This window comes from Eucalyptus grandis, chromosome 5 (assembly GCF_016545825.1).
Source record: "Eucalyptus grandis isolate ANBG69807.140 chromosome 5, ASM1654582v1, whole genome shotgun sequence".
Taxonomy (NCBI): Eukaryota; Viridiplantae; Streptophyta; class Magnoliopsida; order Myrtales; family Myrtaceae; genus Eucalyptus; species Eucalyptus grandis.
In genome coordinates this window covers 46,083,708-46,101,870 of record NC_052616.1, presented here as the reverse complement: position 1 = coordinate 46,101,870, position 18,163 = coordinate 46,083,708, and the positions used below count along the sequence as shown (strand labels likewise).

The following is an 18,163-nucleotide window of genomic DNA, read 5'->3' as shown; positions in this document are numbered from 1 at the left end:
CGTATTATAATCCAACACTTCTCACTTAGATGCACAATAAAAACACGGGGAAATAATTTCCTTTTTGTTCAAAGGAGAATTTGTTTTTCCCAATCTAAACTTGTTGCTTTAAGTCTATATAAAACATTTTTATTGCTTTAAGTCTATATAAAACATTTTCATTGATTGACTTATTTTCCATGAACCATGAACCAAATTGTGGAAAGCCCAAAAATAATTTTCGAAAAATGGTTTTTCATCAAACAAATTGACCCATAATACAAATTTGTAATAATTCCAGGCGATCCTCTCTCCTCTACATGGTTAAGATAAGTTAAAATATCCATGGAAATGCCCCATGTGATAGAGAATTAGATGTGGCAAAATGGGTCTTAGACCCATATATGATCCATTTAAATCATAAATGGGTAATATATGGGTCACTTATTTTTTGAAGAAATTAATTAAATGGGTTTAACAATTAAAAAATTAAGATAGGTGGGTCTTAAATGGGTTGGATTTAGAACTCATTTTCAACCAAAACCTCACAATTTCTCTCTTTCTCCTTTAACTTTACAATATATATTCATTTAAATCAAAATTATAATTATTTATTTTATTATTATTATTATTATTATTATTATTTTATTATTTTATTTTTTCTTTTTTTTTCTCTTTCTTCTTCCTCCTTCCGGTGGTTGGCACGATGATGGCTAGCATTGGCCATGCGAGCCTCGAGCTCACCGAATCTGGCAAGGCAGAGGCCTTTTTGACATCTAGCAAAGCTCAAGCCTCGCCGATGTTGGGTGAGGGCAGAGGCTTGAGCCTTACCAATCTAGCGAGCCTTGAGCTCCCCAATGTTGGTGAGCCGGGCGAGCTCGAGGCTCGCTTGTAGCCGATCGCCATTTGTCGTCGTGCTCGGCAGCTAGGGGTGTGCAAAAGAATCAAGACCCGCCCGACCGCTCGGAATCGGATTGGAATCGCTCGGAACCGGTGGTTCTTGAGAGAGTCGGTCCGATTCTCGATTCTAATTTATGAGAACTAGTGGGTACCGGTTCAATTTCCGATTCCATGGGCAAATCTGCTCACCCGCCCACCTGGACCGGGACAAATTATATTAAAATAAGATATTAATTTTTAATATTAAAAAAATGATTACAAATTCACAAACCCAAATCAAATAATTAAAAAAATTAATTAAAGTGGGAAAAAAGTCCAAAGTGCACCAAATGGAGAGGTGCCGATCTCTAGTCAAACCAAATGGAGAGACACTGAAGCTAAAAAGTCAAAAGTGGACCTTGACAAAACGTCAAGCAATTGGTGGGCAAAAGCAAGCACGTGAAGAAGCAGGGCTGTAAGAGGAGAAGAAGAATAGGTCAAGCGGTAAAGAACCAGCAATTTTGGTTGAAAACTAAAGTTGTTTTCTATCAAGATCGAAGCTTTTGAGAAAATGATATTATTATTATTATTATTGCGAGACCGATTCCATGGATCCACATAGGAATTGGACTAGATCGGCGGTCCGATTCCTAGGTGGATTCATGCAACTAACGGGTGGATCTCAATTTTAATTTTTCGGAATCGATCCTTAGCGGGCGGTTCCTGGTTCTAGGTTGAGAACCGCTTGCTCGGATCATACACATCTCTACTGGTGGCCGGCAAAGAAGAATAAGAACAAAAAAGAAAAAAAAAAAAAAAAAAAGAAAAAGAAAATTAAAAAAAAAAAAATTAAAAAATTAAAAATTATAGGTCCATTAAATTTGTGTTGTATAAAACTTTTTAGCAATACCATTTTTAATATCGGGTCTTAGGTTTAGTTAAATTTTTTGATCATTAGCAATAAATTTTGGTCATAAATGGATTAAATGGGTTGATTTGAGTCAGACCATTTATGATTCGACCCAAATCGACCCGTTTAACGGGTTTATAGAGAATTCGTATCCCGTTTATTGTATTTAGAGATTTTCTGAGAAAATTATCAAAAAAGTTTTATGTATTTTTGTTAATTCTATTATAAGCCATTAATTGAGTCAATCGCCAATTTTGACCAGATATTGCTGACGTGAACATTAGCCATCTTACGTGGCATGATCAACTTTGACATGGATATTTTTAAAAATATTTTGAAAATTTTATGATTTTTATATATTTTTTCTTTAGTTTTTGAAGTGAGGATTAGTGATCCTTGTCGGTATTGGGTGAGGGCACCATCGCCCTTACTAGCTCTAAGCTTGGGCTTGGCCCTTGCCAACCAAAGTGAGGGCATCATAGCTCTCGTTGGCCATAGTGAGGGCATAGCGAGGGCCGCGATGCTCTTGTTCAGAGTTTGGTGAGGGTTGTTGGCTCTTACTTAAAAAATAATAAAAACTTAAGAAAAGGAGAGAAAGGAAAAAAAAAAAACCATAAAAAACAAGTCTCATCCATCGTTAACTGTCCAGCATTATGAAATTTTTCAGTTTATTTTAAAATGTTAATACCATGTGCAACTAATTGATAGGGGTGTATGTCAACTTCCAAGATAACTTTAGAAATCTCTTTAAAAAGGCTGCAGCTGGTGGGATTGGGAGGTGTATATTTTAGCTGAAAATATATACCTCAACAGCTGAAAATCCTCCAACACTCTAGAAGCTACATCAACCATGACGGTGTTGATTGTATACGCTCCAAGACGTATATATTTTACCAAGTCATTTATCTGTTCTAATCGTTTATCTCTTTTATATGTGAGTTAATACCATGAAAATTTCAAATGGGTATACTTATGATAAGTTTACCTTAAATTAACTTTTTGACCACAAAAATTCATAAACTGGTATACAAATGACAAATTTACCATTTGTTAGTTTCGGTAATATTTCACTGTCAAATTGTTGAGGTGAATGACACGTGGAATTTGACAAATATACTGATTTAGGATTTTCTAGTTTATATTTATTTGTGGTATCTATTTAATTTAATGAAAATTAACTGATGATAAATTTGTTATAGACGTATCAATTTGAGATTTTTGGTAGTCAAAAAATCAGTTTAGGGTAAATTTGTCACAAATGTATTAGTTTGGGCTTTTTTTGGCATTAACCTTTATATCTTCAACATCTTTTGTGTCATACTTTAGACATATTAAATCCGCAAAGAAAGTTGTAAAATTAAATATATTCAAGAAAAAATCAAAACCTTTTTGTCTACATAACTTTAACAAAGAAATTCTCTTCCATTTCTTAAAATATTTGGTTCTCTAAATAATCAAATTCTATATTTCTTTAACCACTCTTAAAGCTAAAAATCAAGTAAAAATTAGGATGTGCTTGATAACCATGCTAAAAATTAAACTTTTGAGTGGGTTTAGTTCAAATTTGCAATTAGGCTTTGCTTATAATGCAAATGCTGAAGGCCAAAACCTTTTGGGAAAATGCAAATTGTGTTTGGTAAAAAAATTTTGCAAAGGAACTTTAGGTTCAAGTAGTAGTTGGCAAAAAACTTTTGCAATGGGCTTTGATGTATTTTTTTCATTAAAGAAGAACTCAAACCCTTGGCCAGAGGCCATTGATCGAGGTCACATGATTTTCACTTGCACTTTGTTGGCCACTCACTAGCCTTTCACTAGCCAGATTTGGCCTTGCCGACTGCCCTTGCAAGAAAAAGATGAATAGTTACAAGGAAGGTGCAAAACTGGAAAGCTAAATAATTGGTGAGAGTACTTGCGGAAGGAAATATTATTTTAATCATAATTTTAGCATTTTGCAAATTTTACTTTAGAAGTTTGGGTGGGAATAGTATTGGGTTTTAGTATTCCCTAAATTAGCATTTGCCAAAAGTTATTTCAAAATGCTTGTCAAATACTTCAACATTTCCCTAAAGAGCTTTGGTCCAAAGCCTCTTTGGTAAGTTGAACTAAACGCCTTGCATTTGACAATTTCTACAACATCTACTTAAGTGATTGTTTTAAGTAAAAAACTACCGCATTCGATTTATAAGGAAGTGACTAATTAATTGGCTAAGTAATAGAATATTCAATTGAAATCAAAATTTTGCCAATTATATTATCGAAACTTCCGATGATGCTCTCCATTTCATGTTGGGAAGAAACCAATAAACGTTTATTAATTAATTTTCATCTATTATCACAAACATTTTATTTTCCTATTCACTCCTTAAGGCCTTCAGCAAGTAATGCTCAGTACTTATATTTACCACACGTATTTTTCAGCTCAACCAAACAAGCCCTTAGTATTTTAACATTAATAAATTGAGTTATGAGTATGCTCAATTTTGTGTTTGCATGATTTACGATGATATATTGACAATTATCAAATAATATGCACAAACAGCAGGCCAAATTCGAGCTTAAGCCTAAGTTAACCGGATTTAATAATAACCAAATAGCGATCTAAGTCCATTTTTGACCGTGAAGAGCTAGGAGTAGTGATCGTGTTTGGATTGCTCAAACTCGAAACCTTTTCCAAGTTGCATAAACTGAAGAAAGAAAAGTCTTGAACAGTACAGAATCTAGAAGCTCATCTTCCTTATCCATTAGGATGAAGACTAGCTCTTGTCTTGGCGGCAACCAATCACTTATTTTTTTTTTCTTCTTTTTCTTTTTGGTAAGCAATAAGTTAGGTGCAAAAAACACCCGGAGTCATCGATGAGACGGAACTTACAGGCTTGAGGACAAAGGCGACGTGCATGTAGAGGCTCGAGGCGCGTCGAAAGGCGTGGTCCAGGCGGCTGCCTCATCTTCTGGGAAAACCCAAATCATATGCGTATCATTCCCGTTCCACAAACGAGTGAGTTTCGTCTCCCCGATAACTTTGCCCTCCTGCCTAATTTTTCTCTTGTCAAAAAAGAGGAAAAGGGAAAGGGAGAGAGAGAGAGAGAGAGAGAGGGAAAAGGTATGTGTGGACAAAGGAAGAAAACATGGAAAGAGAGATGAAAGGTATATACGGACAAGGGGAAGAAACCACTGATAGAGATAGAGATAAGAGATAGAAAAGGTAGGAGAGGTCTTCGAAGAGAGAATATTTTCCTATCCAAATTGTCTAATTAGAAAACGCGTGAGTAACCGAAAGCACAAGGAAAAATGACGAAAAGTGATTAATGGGGAAAATTAATAAGATTGACAAAATTATGACGACGATTAGACTAATAAACAATTGCCGTGTGAAAATTAATAAGATGACAAAATTATGACGATGATTAGACTAATAAACAATCGCCACGTATCGAGTTAGCAGCCAATTAGTTGTTGCTCTGATGGCAAGTAAACTCTATCCTACCATCTTAGCCTAAGGTCACTTTAATTAAAGCAAACTTGATCCTCATAGCCAAAAAAAAAAAAAAAAGAGAAAAGAAACCATAAGAAAAAGGCACTCATCATCCCAAGTTATGCTTAATACATATGTTTACTCTAAATTCTTAATCCCAAATTTGTATATCTAAAATATTTTCCTTTCATTAAGATTTTCTCAATGAATATCGTTATAAATCTATCTACATGGATGTTGAAATGCAAATGGTGTGACATGGCATTTATGTGACTTAAGTGAAATCTAAACGATTAAAAATTCATCTGATAAAATCTTGATAGATGGTAAATATACTGTATATATACAAAAATTTAAGGTAAGTGAGTTATAATACGGATTTTTTGGTCATTTTTATCAAAAAAAAGTAATTGCAAATAGTCTCTCTTGCGGGCAAGCTGTTCTTTGTCATTGGCCTTTAACGAACTCTTGTCGACCAAACGTGCCACGGAAACAAAAGAGGCAAACTTTTCACCGCGGCCCGCCACGTGGCGGCGGAAAGACGACAGCCGCCAGCCGCCTACGTGGTCTTGTCCGAACTTTATCATCATTTTTTATTATTATTTTATTATGATTATCCTCGTTTCGTCGTTAAAAAATCACCCGTGGGCAAAAAAGAACACGTTAAAGCCTTCGCCGTGGTTGAACAGCAGCAGCAATTGGAAAATGTCAAACCGATTGGAACTTAATAAATCTTTGGAGTATGAACTACTCTTACATCTGTCCCCTCCTTCCTGAGGACCTTTGAACTAAGAAAATTCGAGGAACTTCGGCGTTTCTTGGTTGTCGGGTCCTTCTGGGAAAGTCTTGAAAAAGCTGTGGATTGAATCTTCCCCCACGGGCGTAGCATAGATCACACGCTACGGAAGACTCTTGCACAAAATTCTCTGACTGACTGCCTGGCCGTGCCTGTCTGTCTCAATCCCTGTCTGGATTCTTGAGTCAAGACCCAGGAACACTTCATTGGGAAGGCGTTCAAAAAGGCAAGCTGGGAATGACACGGGACTGAAGAGAAGGGAAACGGAGAAGGAAAGGGAAAGGAGGAGGCTTTGTTCTTTTCTCTTTTTCTTTTTGCTTTTTTTGTTTGGTGGGTTTTCGATGGCTCCGATGATGGACCCGCAATCGGCCGCCGAGGTGGCGGTGTCGGTGATCGGGTTCGGGTACGACCTCACGAGCGACGTCCGGCTGAAGTCCTGCAAGTCGGGCAGTGCGGGGTCGAGGCTGATCGAGCTCGAGGCGAGGGAGGCGAGGGACCTCGTGTTCCCTGGTGGGGTGATCGTCAGGGACGTGCCCGGCTGCATCAAGTGCGACAAGGGCGAGCGCACCAGGTTCCGCTCCGACGTTCTCTCGTTCAATCAGGTGAAGGAAAATGGAGTCTTTGCCTTTTCTTTTCTCTTTATTTTTCTTGTTCTTCAAGACTTTGTTGTTGAAGTGATGAATTTTGAGTTCCAGTGAAGATTTAAGTTTGTTGGGTTCTTGATCTTTCGAGAGAAGTGCATATACAGTTCCATCTGCTTGAATTTTGTCGTGTCGAGGAATCATGATTGGGGTGGCCGGCCTTTGACCGGAGCGCAAACTTGATTCACGAACGTTGACCGGGGTCAGCGCGTGTTGAAATGAGGATTGATATTTAGGGTGCGTATGAATCAAGTGGAATTAGGTTTTTTCAGTTGGGGCAGGTCATCCTGTTGATCATCTGACCATTTCCGAGACTTCTAGCTTTCTAAATTAACGATGATGCAAGAGCATTCTCTCGAAAGAAATGGGATTAAGCATTCTGGTCCTGCCATGGAGTTTCAATTGGCCTGGAAAGAAGGAGAATTTTGCCAGCCTTCATGTCATTTCCAGGACTGTGACTGCCATTAAATCTGGTTTTCACAAGAGGGTGCCTATTAATCTTGAGGGGTTGCAATTGATTGTGAATAAAGTATGCTTGGAGAACTAGAAATAACCAAGAAATGAATTTCTGGGATAAATGTTGACAACTGTCATAGGCCACCTAATTGACTCACCCTGCGAATCACTAAATATATGTCCTGCCTGAGGTCATTGCTTAACGTTCTGATGGTGCAATTCTCTTTATGTTACTTACTTATACTGTGAAGCTTGCTGTCTGGAATCTCCTAGTGAGCACCATTAAGAATAATGACCTTTTTATTGACTTATCGTTTTGCATTTTGGTTACTCTAGTGGTCCAAAAATATAGCAAGGGTAATGCAGTCCTGGAGGAAACTGATTTTAGCATCACTACAATTGAAGCATGAGCAGTATTTCACTTTCATGTTGATTTCTGACCTCGCTATGCTGTTGCATCAAGGTAGTGCCCCTAGGTTGGCTGTTGCATTCTGTTTCCTAAGCAGTTCGCCTTCTCTATAATTGCAGATGTCAGAGCATTTCAATCAGGAACTTTCTTTATCTGGTAAAATACCATCAGGCATGTTCAATACCATGTTCGACTTTAAGGGCTGCTGGCAGAAGGATGCATCTGCTGTAAAAAGCCTCGCTTTTGATGGTTGGTTCATGACCCTCTACAGCATCGAGTTGGATAGATCTCAGTTAACGCTTTCTGAGCAAGTTAAACAAGATGTGCCCAATTTGTGGGACCCCTTCGCCCTCGCCGAGTAAGTTCTAAACAGCATGAGATTGCTTTGTTGACCTTTAAGTCAAAAGTATCAAAAGACGTGATGATACTTTTCATCTCATGGATATTGCCGGTGTTTGACGACACTATTTCCAGGTTTATTGAGAAATACGGTACTCATATCGTGGTCGGGGTAAAGATGGGAGGTAAAGATGTAGTTCATGTGAAGCAGTTGCAGAACTCACATCTTCAGCCCACTGACGTTCAGAACCATCTGAAACAATTAGCTGATGAGAGATTTTCTGAAGATACTAATAAAACTTTGTCACCAGATCTGTCTCAATTCTCAGCCAAATTGAAGGTACGCAGAAGCTTTGAATCAACATGTCTGTCTTTAAGTATTTCCATTATGAAGTTATGTTAAATGCATCTCCTGGAAAGCACCAGAAGGATGCAACTGCTTTCATATGAATGTTGGCCCTCTGTGGGAAATCGACCAATATTGTATCATTGAACGTCTTTGTTTTGGGACTATAATGTTGTTTTTCATTTGTTGAAGTGTATGCATGTGAAGAAGGACATTTGTGAGCAAGTTGTTGCTTATACATTGAGTTGCTTTGATATCAGGCTTACTTGTTTTCTTTAATTTCCTCTGAATTTGATTGCATTGAGGCAGTGCAGTACAAGACACAATCACCGCCTAACTTCTCTGGACCTATAGTGCTCTCTTAAATCATATTGATTGATCTGGCAAGTTGTGGTTACTTATATGTGATATGTGTCATTGACCTCGTTTTGTTGCTAAAAGGTTCATTGGAATGCTTTGTGCCATATCATGGTTTGCTATTTTGATTTCTTGACATATCTCTTCAGGAAGAGGGCTGGTCAGAGAGAAATTCTAGGTGGTAATCCAACCGTAAAATAGTTTAATGTTCATGTATGTTTTTGCAGGGTGAAACCCTCATGACTGGGAATTTCCATGGAGTAAATTTTAGGCCACCTACTCCCTCAAAAAACAAGGTAATCATTTCTGTACTTCTGTTGAAGATCGTGTCTTGAGCTGCACTCACTCAACAGTTTTCCTTATAAAGAATAAGGTTCTGCTGTTCTCCTGTTCATTAACATCTCTAATTCTCATGTAGGATCTTGAGAGTATACCTGTTAGGAAGGGCGGAATTGATGTGGGTCAAAGTCATAACCATTGGCTCTCAACAATATCTCAGTCTCCCAATGTTATATCAATGTCCTTCGTGCCCATAACTTTGCTGCTGAGTGGTGTACGGGGAAATGGATTTCTAGGCCATGCAGTCAATCTGTACCTGCGATGTGTGTATACTTCTCCTTATGCTTGCCCTATCACTATATCTTTTATAGAGTAATGGACCCATGTTTGGTCATGTCCTTGACCTAGTGGCAGTTAGCTGCTGAACTTTTCAAATGATTTTGAGCTGAATTACAGTATTGCTCATCTGCTGCCATTCATTGTGTTTGGTTTCATCCTATTCACTTCTATTGTGGCTTCATCAAGCTTATTATGGTCTTTCAGAAGGTCGTATTTACTTGAAATTTTTAATTGTATGCCTGAGAAAGTCTTTCGCATGCTACATCATCTACCACCAATGTTGCTCGGCAGTGCTTCTGGTCAGTATCAACTGAATCCTTATTTTACTTTTGCTAAACTGTTCAGACAAGCCGCCCATAGAGGAGCTCCATCAATTTCTAGAGTTCCAGTTGCCTCGGCAATGGGCCCCTGTATATGCTGATCTTCCCCTTGGACCAAGAAGGAGAAAGCACCCATCTCCAACACTTCAGTTCACTTTTATGGGTCCTAAGCTCTATGTTAATACCTTTCAGGTAATTCATTCTGCAAAAAAGTACACAAATGTGGCGCTTGCCTAGATTCCAAGAATTGGAGTTTCATGCATGCAGGATGCCTCTACGTAGTAGAAGCATACATTGTGAGAGGCTGAGGGTAGAGACTAGTTAAGTCTGTATGATGACATAGCATCGTGAGATATCATGTGTTGCTTTGTGCCTCCTTTTATGGATATTTAATTTAGTTTCCTTAAATTTTTTTATTTTGGTTTATTGCATGTAAGTCTTGATGAGAAGCCTGATGAAGATGTCGCTTTTTATTCCTTCTCCAACTCGAGCTTCTTGAAACAATGAATCACTTTACAGTGTCCTGATGTTCGTCTGCCGACCTTGCTTTCAGTTTATGTTGAGGCGAGTTCTTTAGGTAGTGCTTTTGATTATGTTTATACTCATGAAGGTTGTAAAGCTGAGCCGATTTGGATTTCACATACTTGAATCATCATTGGCATCACTTTACACCTTTGCAAAAGGAGGATCCTAGTATAGCAGTACCAGTTCAGCATCTTGATTTTGAATCTGCTTACTTTGAGACTGCAAATTTTAACAATCCCATCTATATTATTGACTTTTACGATTGAACGATATGGCCACTGATCCAGTGGTGTGGACAAATTGTCTATCATGGAAAATAATTTGGATTAGTCCTGCTAGTAATTTAGGTGATTACACGTAGTGAATATTGTATTTGTAATTTCAAATAAATACAAGCAACAGTAAACTACTACGTTTGCTCAATGGTGTCTGTAACTTGCAACTTGCAGGTGGACACCGGAAACCGACCAGTGACAGGTATTCGCCTGTACCTGGAAGGGAAGAAAAGCGACCATCTAGCCATCCATCTCCAACACCTGACGCATCTCCCCGACACCCTTGAGATCTCGGAAGACCACACTTATGAGCCTAGCCACGCTCCGGACGAACGAGCCTACTTTGAACCTGTCAAGTGGAGCATCTTCTCGCATGTGTGCACAGCTGCTGTGCAATACGATGGCTCGCGGATTGATGATTCAGCCTCCATCGTGACGAAGGCCTGGTTCGAAGTTAAGGTCTTAGGCATGAAGAAGGTTCTGTTCCTAAGGTTAGGATTCTCTATGGTAGCATCTGCAAAGATCCGGAGATCTGAATGGGATGGACCATCGAATATATCTCGTAAATCGGGGGTATTTTCGTCGTTCATCAGCACGAGGTTTAGCGGGGGGCTGTATCCGATCCCACCAGAGAGGCCAGCGAAGGTGGATTTGAACTCGGCGGTTTATCCTGGGGGCCCGCCATTGCCGCAGAAGATGCCAAGAATGACGAATTTTGTCGACACGAAAGAAATGGTCAGGGGCCCGGAGGACCCTCCTGGATATTGGGTGGTGACCGGAGCCAAGCTGTGTACAGAAGGTGGAAGGATTTCGGTTAAGGTCAAGTATTCTTTGTTGACGATAATGTCAGAAGAGGCGATGATGCTAATGTGATTAAAACAGAGGGAACAAAATACCATTCTTTTCATACCTATTGTAAATTTGTTGAATGTACTTCATACATAAGATGTGCTGCAAGAGAAGCGGTCTGGCATGAAGTCGACCTTTTAGCACAATCAGAATTTTGTTGTTTCAAGAAGATTTGTTGTTCCGAATTTGATGATTTACGCAATCTCATGATTAGCAGCAACCGTCACTTAGCTTTTTACCCATAGAAGCAGCAGAGGCAAACCTAAAAAGAATCTGCCATTAGCTTTCGGCTTCAGCTTATGATTCAATGGGAACATAAGAACACAATAATGATGCCTGCCCGGAAAACATGGAGAAGCATGTCTCGAGATTTTAGTTTCACCAATAATCTCCACATGAACAAGAACCGTTCCTGAAATGGTGGAATCGATTGGTGTCCCTTATGATAATCTCCCTCGAGACTATTTTACATATGAACTTAAAAGCGTTATGGCAGTCGATGCAGATGCGGAGGTTTTTCTTCACCCTGATAGGAGATCCAGGAGGAGAAGCAATCAAAGCAAAAGCCACGGCTAGTTTCTCGCTATGGTGGTTAAGAAGCTTCTCCTTCTCGCCTCTTTCTACATCATGGAGATCTATCTCCACCATAGGCACGTACCCGGCTCTGCTCATAAGCTCACTCAGTTCATCAAGCTTTGCATATATCTCCCCCGTCCTAGGATGGCTTGTATCTCCTACTATAAAGGTGTAGACCTTGTCCTTCAACTCGACCCAGCTCGTTCCTGGTTCCTTCTTCACCTTACTGTGTTTCATGAGTCGCCTCACTTCAGCAACTTTTCCCCACATGCCAGCGGATGCATATATATTTGAGAGAAGAACATGGGTCCCTGAGTTCTCTGGCTCAAGAAAAAATAACATCTCTGCTGCCCGTTTGCCAAGCTCGACATTCTTATGGATTCTCGCAGCACCAAGAATTGCCCCCCAAACATGGCCATTAGCTTGAAATGGCATTGTTTCAATGAGATCCACCGCTTCCTCTAATTTACCTGCTCGGCCCAGGATATCAATCATGCAAGCATAATGTTCTTGCGTAGGTCTGATAGCGAACAACTCTTCCATGGATTTGAAATAGTGTTCCGCTTTATCTACCAGGCCTGCGTGATTGCATGCACAGAGGACACTAAGCAAAGTAATATGATTGGGTGTGATGCCATCTTCCAGCATTTGATCAAAGAATCGCAAGGCCTCTTTTCCATGTCCATGCTGGGCGAATCCTCCAATCATAGCCGACCAAGAAACTATTCCTCTGTCGGGTATCTCATCAAAAGCACAAATGGCATCATCTATGCTGCCACATTTTGCATACATGTTAACCAGAGAGTTCCCTGCAAAAACGTCTGACATGAACCCGAACTTCAGGACATGAACATGTGCCTGCTTCCCCTGCTCATATGCTGATAAATTTGCGCATGCATTTAAAAGAGAGCTGCAAACAAACGGATCTGGCTTGAGGCCTCTGCGTTGAACTTCTAGGTATAGCTTTACAGCTTCTTCGCCTTGTCCACATTGTGCATAAGCAGCAATCATAGACGTGAGAGCCACTAAATCTCCAGCTGCACAAATCTCAAAAGCTGTTGCTGCTTCTTCTATGTTCCCACACTTACTGTATGCATCGATGAGGCTTGTTGCCACCTGACTGTCATTATCAAAACCCAATTTTAAAGAAACAGCATGAACCTGCATAGAAACATCAATAGCCTGCATGCCGGTGGCTGACTTAAGAATGACCGATAGAGTCGTTTGGTTAAAACCTATCTCACTTTTGTATGTCTCAGCAAAGAGGGACACAGCTTGCACATCCTCTCCGTTTTGTGAATATCCAGAAATTAGAGCATTCAATGCAATTAGGTCCTTCTGTGCCATCAAATCGAAGGCCATTCTTGCTTCTTCCATTAAACTACATTTGGAATACATATCAACAAGTCCAGCCCTGACAAAACTATCTGCCTTCGTGTCGTGCTTTATCACAATGGAGTGCAACTGTCTGGCCAAATAATTTAGCTCCATACTGGCACAAGCTTTAAGAGCACTTGACAAGGTGAACAAGTTTGGAAATATTCCTGATCTATTCATCTGCGTATATAATTTCAAAGCCTGATGGTTTTGTTCATGGAGGACACATCCAGCAATTATTGCATTCCAAGAGACAATATCAGGCTGCAATATCTCCTCGAAGGCAGTTATTGCATCTTCAAGATCCCCTGCTTTTGCGTACATATCAACAAGAGCATTTTGCGAGAACTGGTCTGATTCATATCCGAGCTTTATCAAATATCCATGCGCTTTCCTTCCTTGAATACAATCCCCCAAACCTGCACACGCATTTAATATGGTAGACAGACTAAACTCGCTTGGTCTTATTCCACTTAGAATCATCTCGTCAAACATCTCCTTTGCCTCCCGGAGAAAGTCACTCTTCACGTAAGAGGAGATCAAGCCATTCCACGAAACAACATTCTTCACGTGGATCGAGCAGAAAACCCTTCTTGAATCCCCAAACTCTCCACATTTCGCATACATGACAATCAAGCCATTTGCAACAAACTCATCCGAGTCATATCCAGTCACCACCACAACCCCATGTACCTGCTTCCCCATCACCAAATCCCCTCTGATGGAGCAAGATTTCAGAACGGTAGGGAAAGTGAACTCATTACCCTTAACACCCATCCCGTGCATTTCGCGATAGGCCGAGATGGCCTCTAGCCCATGCTCATTTTGAGCGTACCCAGATATCAGAGCAGACCAAGAAACCAAATCTGGTTCCGGACTTTCGTCGACCAGCTTCCGGGCATACCCGAAATCCCGGCATTTCGAGTACAAGGTGATCAGATGGATGCGGAGCTTCGGGTCCTCGGACAGACCGAGTTTGGTCAACTGGGTATGAGCCAACTTGCCCTGAACTAGAGATTTGGACGCGCAACATTGCGACAGCAGCTTGGAGTAGTACGAGGAGGCGGGTAGGACACTGCCCTCGTTTTGCAGGTCCTGGATGAATCCGGTGTATGTACGAAGGGGTTTGGAGAAGTTCAGGAAACGGTTTGACAGAGCAGTGGATTCAAATGGCAGGTAAAGTCGTTGAGAGAGAATCCATCTGGTCATTCGTCCGGGGCAAGCGCACGGGTTTGAAGTGGACGGTTTGACGTGATGTCCGTCCGGACGGTCGGTCTAGGATGATTCGAAATTCAAGAAAGCTTTTTTTGAATGGGCTCCGAAAGATTGAAGCCCAGGAGCGGCCGCCCTAGAAGACGGCCTTGGGAACAGGTTTCGAACTCGAAAGGTCCCGTGGTGATCTCTCTGAGGACGAGCGCTTCCATACGCCGTGATTCAAGCTAATTTTCCTGGCAATTTTTCACAGAATTAATGTTACATGATAAATTTATCTAAAATTAACTTTTTGACCATCAGAAAATTTACCTATTATGTAAGTAAGAGAAAACGAAAATACAATTTGTGGCAAATATGCCATCCTACACGCACAATCCTTTCTTGGCCTTAGAATAGAGACTGCATGTTAGTCATATCAAATTCCTTTTCGATTTTTGATTAATGTCATAGAAAATTCTAGGGTAGAGTATACTATTAGGATTGATAAGAATATTCCTAGTTTTAAAGAATCATACCAAGCAAAAATAAAAAAGAGAGAAGTTTTAGGGATTCATAATAAATTACACAATATTATTTCTAGAGAAGATACATTCTGCCCTTAACATTTACAAGCATTGCCTTATATGCATTTGCTGTAAATTTGCCCACCATTAGTTTTTGTTAAATTTGATTAATTTTACGAAAAACCACAAATTGGTATTTTTATGATGAACATAGGGTACAACTCCAAATTAGTACACTCGTCAACTGTTACATATTATTCAACTCGGTAATTTGATAGTAAAATTTATTAGAAACTAATGGAGGATAAATTTATTATAGGTGTAAAAGTTTTGGAATTTTTGTGATAAAAAAAATTAGTTTGTAATAAATTCGTCATAGTATCAGTTTAAATTTTTTTGTGATATTAATCCTATTCCATACAAAACATGTGTTATAATAGATTTTTAGGCCCTCCTTAAATCAATCATCAGTTTTAAAGATTAAGGTTAGTTGTCGAAATGCAATAGAAGAACCTCTTTGTAAACAAAGATTGTATGTATGGAGCTATCACATCACAAGATGCAAATTTATAAATGAAGAATGAAATGAACGACTTCCAAACTTTGACTTAATGTATAATATTTTCTACAGATTTTTAATGCCCTGCGCTATTTTCACCACTTGACAACCCCTTATCACAGTGGATTGCCTACATTATCCCTTGTGGATCCTACTTTTGATTTAATATAATTTTTTTTTAACTTTTCTCCTCATTTTTTCTAATTTCGCTAAAAGAAAAACTTACCAACATCACTTCCCAATAATTTTATTTCATCCTAGCTGTTTCTTCCACACATTATATTTTAATGTACCCTTCATGTTTGTTCTGAACTTATCTCCCATTATTATAATCTAAGCAAACACTAATCATATATCAGAGTAAAGAAATGTTAATTTTATATGCATATTGTTCACTTTATTTTCATAGATTATCCTCGTGATTGTGAATTTTTTGACTTCTATTTTTTGTACACATTTACTTTGAAAAAACGAATATTGTAGTAGATGTATGCATTATATTACAATTCACTCAAAGATCATCCTCTTAGTTGTGCTTAAGATATTTTTTAAATAATAGTTTCCTAGTACAAAAAAAGAAATATACAATTCATTAAGAAATATTTAATTTATTGTTTGTTGGAAACACGGGAATTAGTTTACAATCTACCAAATATACTATATTTTTTTTTCTAAAAAGCAGGACACCAATCCTCGTGATTGTGAATTTTTTGACTTCGATTTTTTGTACACATTTACTTTGAAAAAACGAATATTGTAGTAGATGTATGCATTATATTACAATTCACTCAAAGATCATCCTCTTAGTTGTGCTTAAGATATTTTTTAAATAATAGTTTCCTAGTACAAAAAAAAAGAAATATACAATTCATTAAGAAATATTTAATTTATTGTTTGTTGGAAACACGGTAATTAGTTTACAATCTACCAAATATACTATATTTTTTTTTTCTAAAAAGCAGGACACCAATCCTCGTGATTGTGAATTTTTGACTTCGATTTTTGTACACATTTACTTTGAAAAAACGAATATTGTAGTAGATGTATGCATTATATTACAATTCACTCAAAGATCATCCTCTTAGTTGTGCTTAAGATATTTTTTAAATAATAGTTTCCTAGTACAAAAAAAAGAAATATACAATTCATTAAGAAATATTTAATTTATTGTTTGTTGGAAACACGGTAATTAGTTTACAATCTACCAAATATACTATTTTTTTTTTCTAAAAAGCAGGACACCAATTTCGTTCCAAATGGAGAAAAAACGGAAAAAAAAAAGGGCCAACATTAGAGTGGCCTCGCATTTAACCTTAATAAATGTTGTTTGAGAGGACGTCTCTAATAAAGTTGAAACAAAAAGAAGAAAAAAAGAAAAATAATTTTAAACTTAAAATAATTTTAGACAAAGGGTAAGATTCATAAAAGATAATATAGTCAACTTAATATAAAAGAGCGCGTCATGAGCCAATAAGTGGATGGAAATGGCACGGACCATTATTTATGGCCAGAATATGTGTAATTCTCAAACTTGTTATCAAAATATGTTTAAGAAATATAGATGATTAGAGATTTGCTAAAGTACCGATAAAAATAAATAAATTATTGAGTGCAACTCGCACGTGAGCATGAAACGTGGCTCAATAAAGAACGCTAGCCCCATGCGATGTCACCACACAACTAGCTTGAAAGGAGCATAATAAAGAACACTAGCCCCCATTAACCAAGGTGGTTGCTTCATCTTGAGTAAACCCCAGATCTTCAAAACATCAACGAGAATGAATTAACGCCTTAACATTGAGTGCCCTCCATTCTTCAAATCAAGCAAAATAGGAAAATCTTCAAATCAGGACAAGATCATCCCAATCACTGTCCTTGGACATATAAAACTCCAGCATAATCACCTGAGGGCATAATTGCTAGGGTATGCAGCTGCTTTATATTTTGGCATGATCAAAGGGACTTGAAGAAGTATTGTTGTGCAATTTATACGTCAAACGGCCCCGAACTTGAGGAGATGGAGGAGGAGCATTTACTGAATTCAGCGTGCATCAGCTCAAGAACATGAAGATCAATAACCCAAATTTTTTTAAAGACAACCCCCTCCGTTCCTGAATTGACAAGAAAATACCCCTAAGCTTGAAATGGAAGAGTAAGTTGTGATAAAATGATATTATTTCATGATAGAAAAACGATGTCCTCCTCTTTTATGATATCATTTTACCCATCAATTCATTAAATGTAGGTCCATCCAAACATAAAAATGGAAGAATAAGTCTTCGGCGTGAACTCTTAAAACTATGAAATTTGAGGAATACCCAACAGAAGATGCTTTATCTAGGGAGGGCAGTTCGTAGATGCCCGAATAAACAACAAGTCTTGCTGTAATTACTTACTGGACCAACAGCTGGGATCAGCATCCACGTAGAGAACAAAAGATCTAAGTCACGTGTAATTTATTTCATTGTTCTTTTTAAATAATAAGAGATTTCACCCAAAAATAAGTCAACGGGAATGAGAAAAGGAGTTCGATATAGCCTCGTTAAGAAAGTATAATTGAATTCATACGTTGATTTCAGAGAAAAAAAGCCGGATGAAAGTGATACAAGACGTGAATTCTTTGCTAAACACGGGAGTTGGACAGAAAGTGGCGTTTAGTAGATTGCATGACAAATTTGATCCTCAGCCAATCAAGTCAGATGAAACATGAGTAAAAATGAATAGATTCTCTCTTAATTTAGTGGTATAAGCACCGAGACCCG

The 18,163-nt window shown here is 38.4% G+C and overlaps 2 protein-coding genes across 2 annotated transcripts; one reads left to right on the top strand and one right to left on the bottom strand.

Moving 5' to 3' along the window:
- Positions 1-5,917: 5,917 nt before the first annotated feature.
- LOC104445248 (MACPF domain-containing protein NSL1) lies at positions 5,918-11,340 on the top strand. The gene is made up of 7 exons (XM_010059071.3): positions 5,918-6,638; positions 7,662-7,900; positions 8,017-8,221; positions 8,812-8,880; positions 9,003-9,186; positions 9,548-9,714; positions 10,497-11,340. The coding sequence occupies exons 1-7, from the start codon at positions 6,378-6,380 to the stop codon at positions 11,193-11,195; spliced, it is 1,824 nt and encodes a 607-aa protein (XP_010057373.2). The 5' UTR covers positions 5,918-6,377; the 3' UTR covers positions 11,196-11,340.
- A 94-nt stretch (positions 11,341-11,434) lies between these two features.
- LOC104430375 (pentatricopeptide repeat-containing protein At5g04780, mitochondrial) lies at positions 11,435-14,561 on the bottom strand. Its single transcript, XM_010043110.3, has one exon. The coding sequence runs from the start codon at positions 14,331-14,333 to the stop codon at positions 11,550-11,552; it is 2,784 nt and encodes a 927-aa protein (XP_010041412.2). The 5' UTR covers positions 14,334-14,561; the 3' UTR covers positions 11,435-11,549.
- Between the last annotated feature and the right edge of the window lie 3,602 nt (positions 14,562-18,163).

Excerpts from the sequence above, each read along its gene's own strand:
- LOC104445248 (XM_010059071.3), top strand. The coding sequence starts at position 6,378 with ATGGCTCCGATGATGGACCCGCAATCGGCCGCCGAGGTGGCGGTGTCG. Across the intron at positions 7,901-8,016 it reads GACCCCTTCGCCCTCGCCGA|GTTTATTGAGAAATACGGTA; the intron begins GTAAGTTCTAAA and ends CACTATTTCCAG. Across the intron at positions 9,187-9,547 it reads AGTCAATCTGTACCTGCGAT|ACAAGCCGCCCATAGAGGAG; the intron begins GTGTGTATACTT and ends TAAACTGTTCAG.
- LOC104430375 (XM_010043110.3), bottom strand. The coding sequence starts at position 14,333 with ATGACCAGATGGATTCTCTCTCAACGACTTTACCTGCCATTTGAATCC.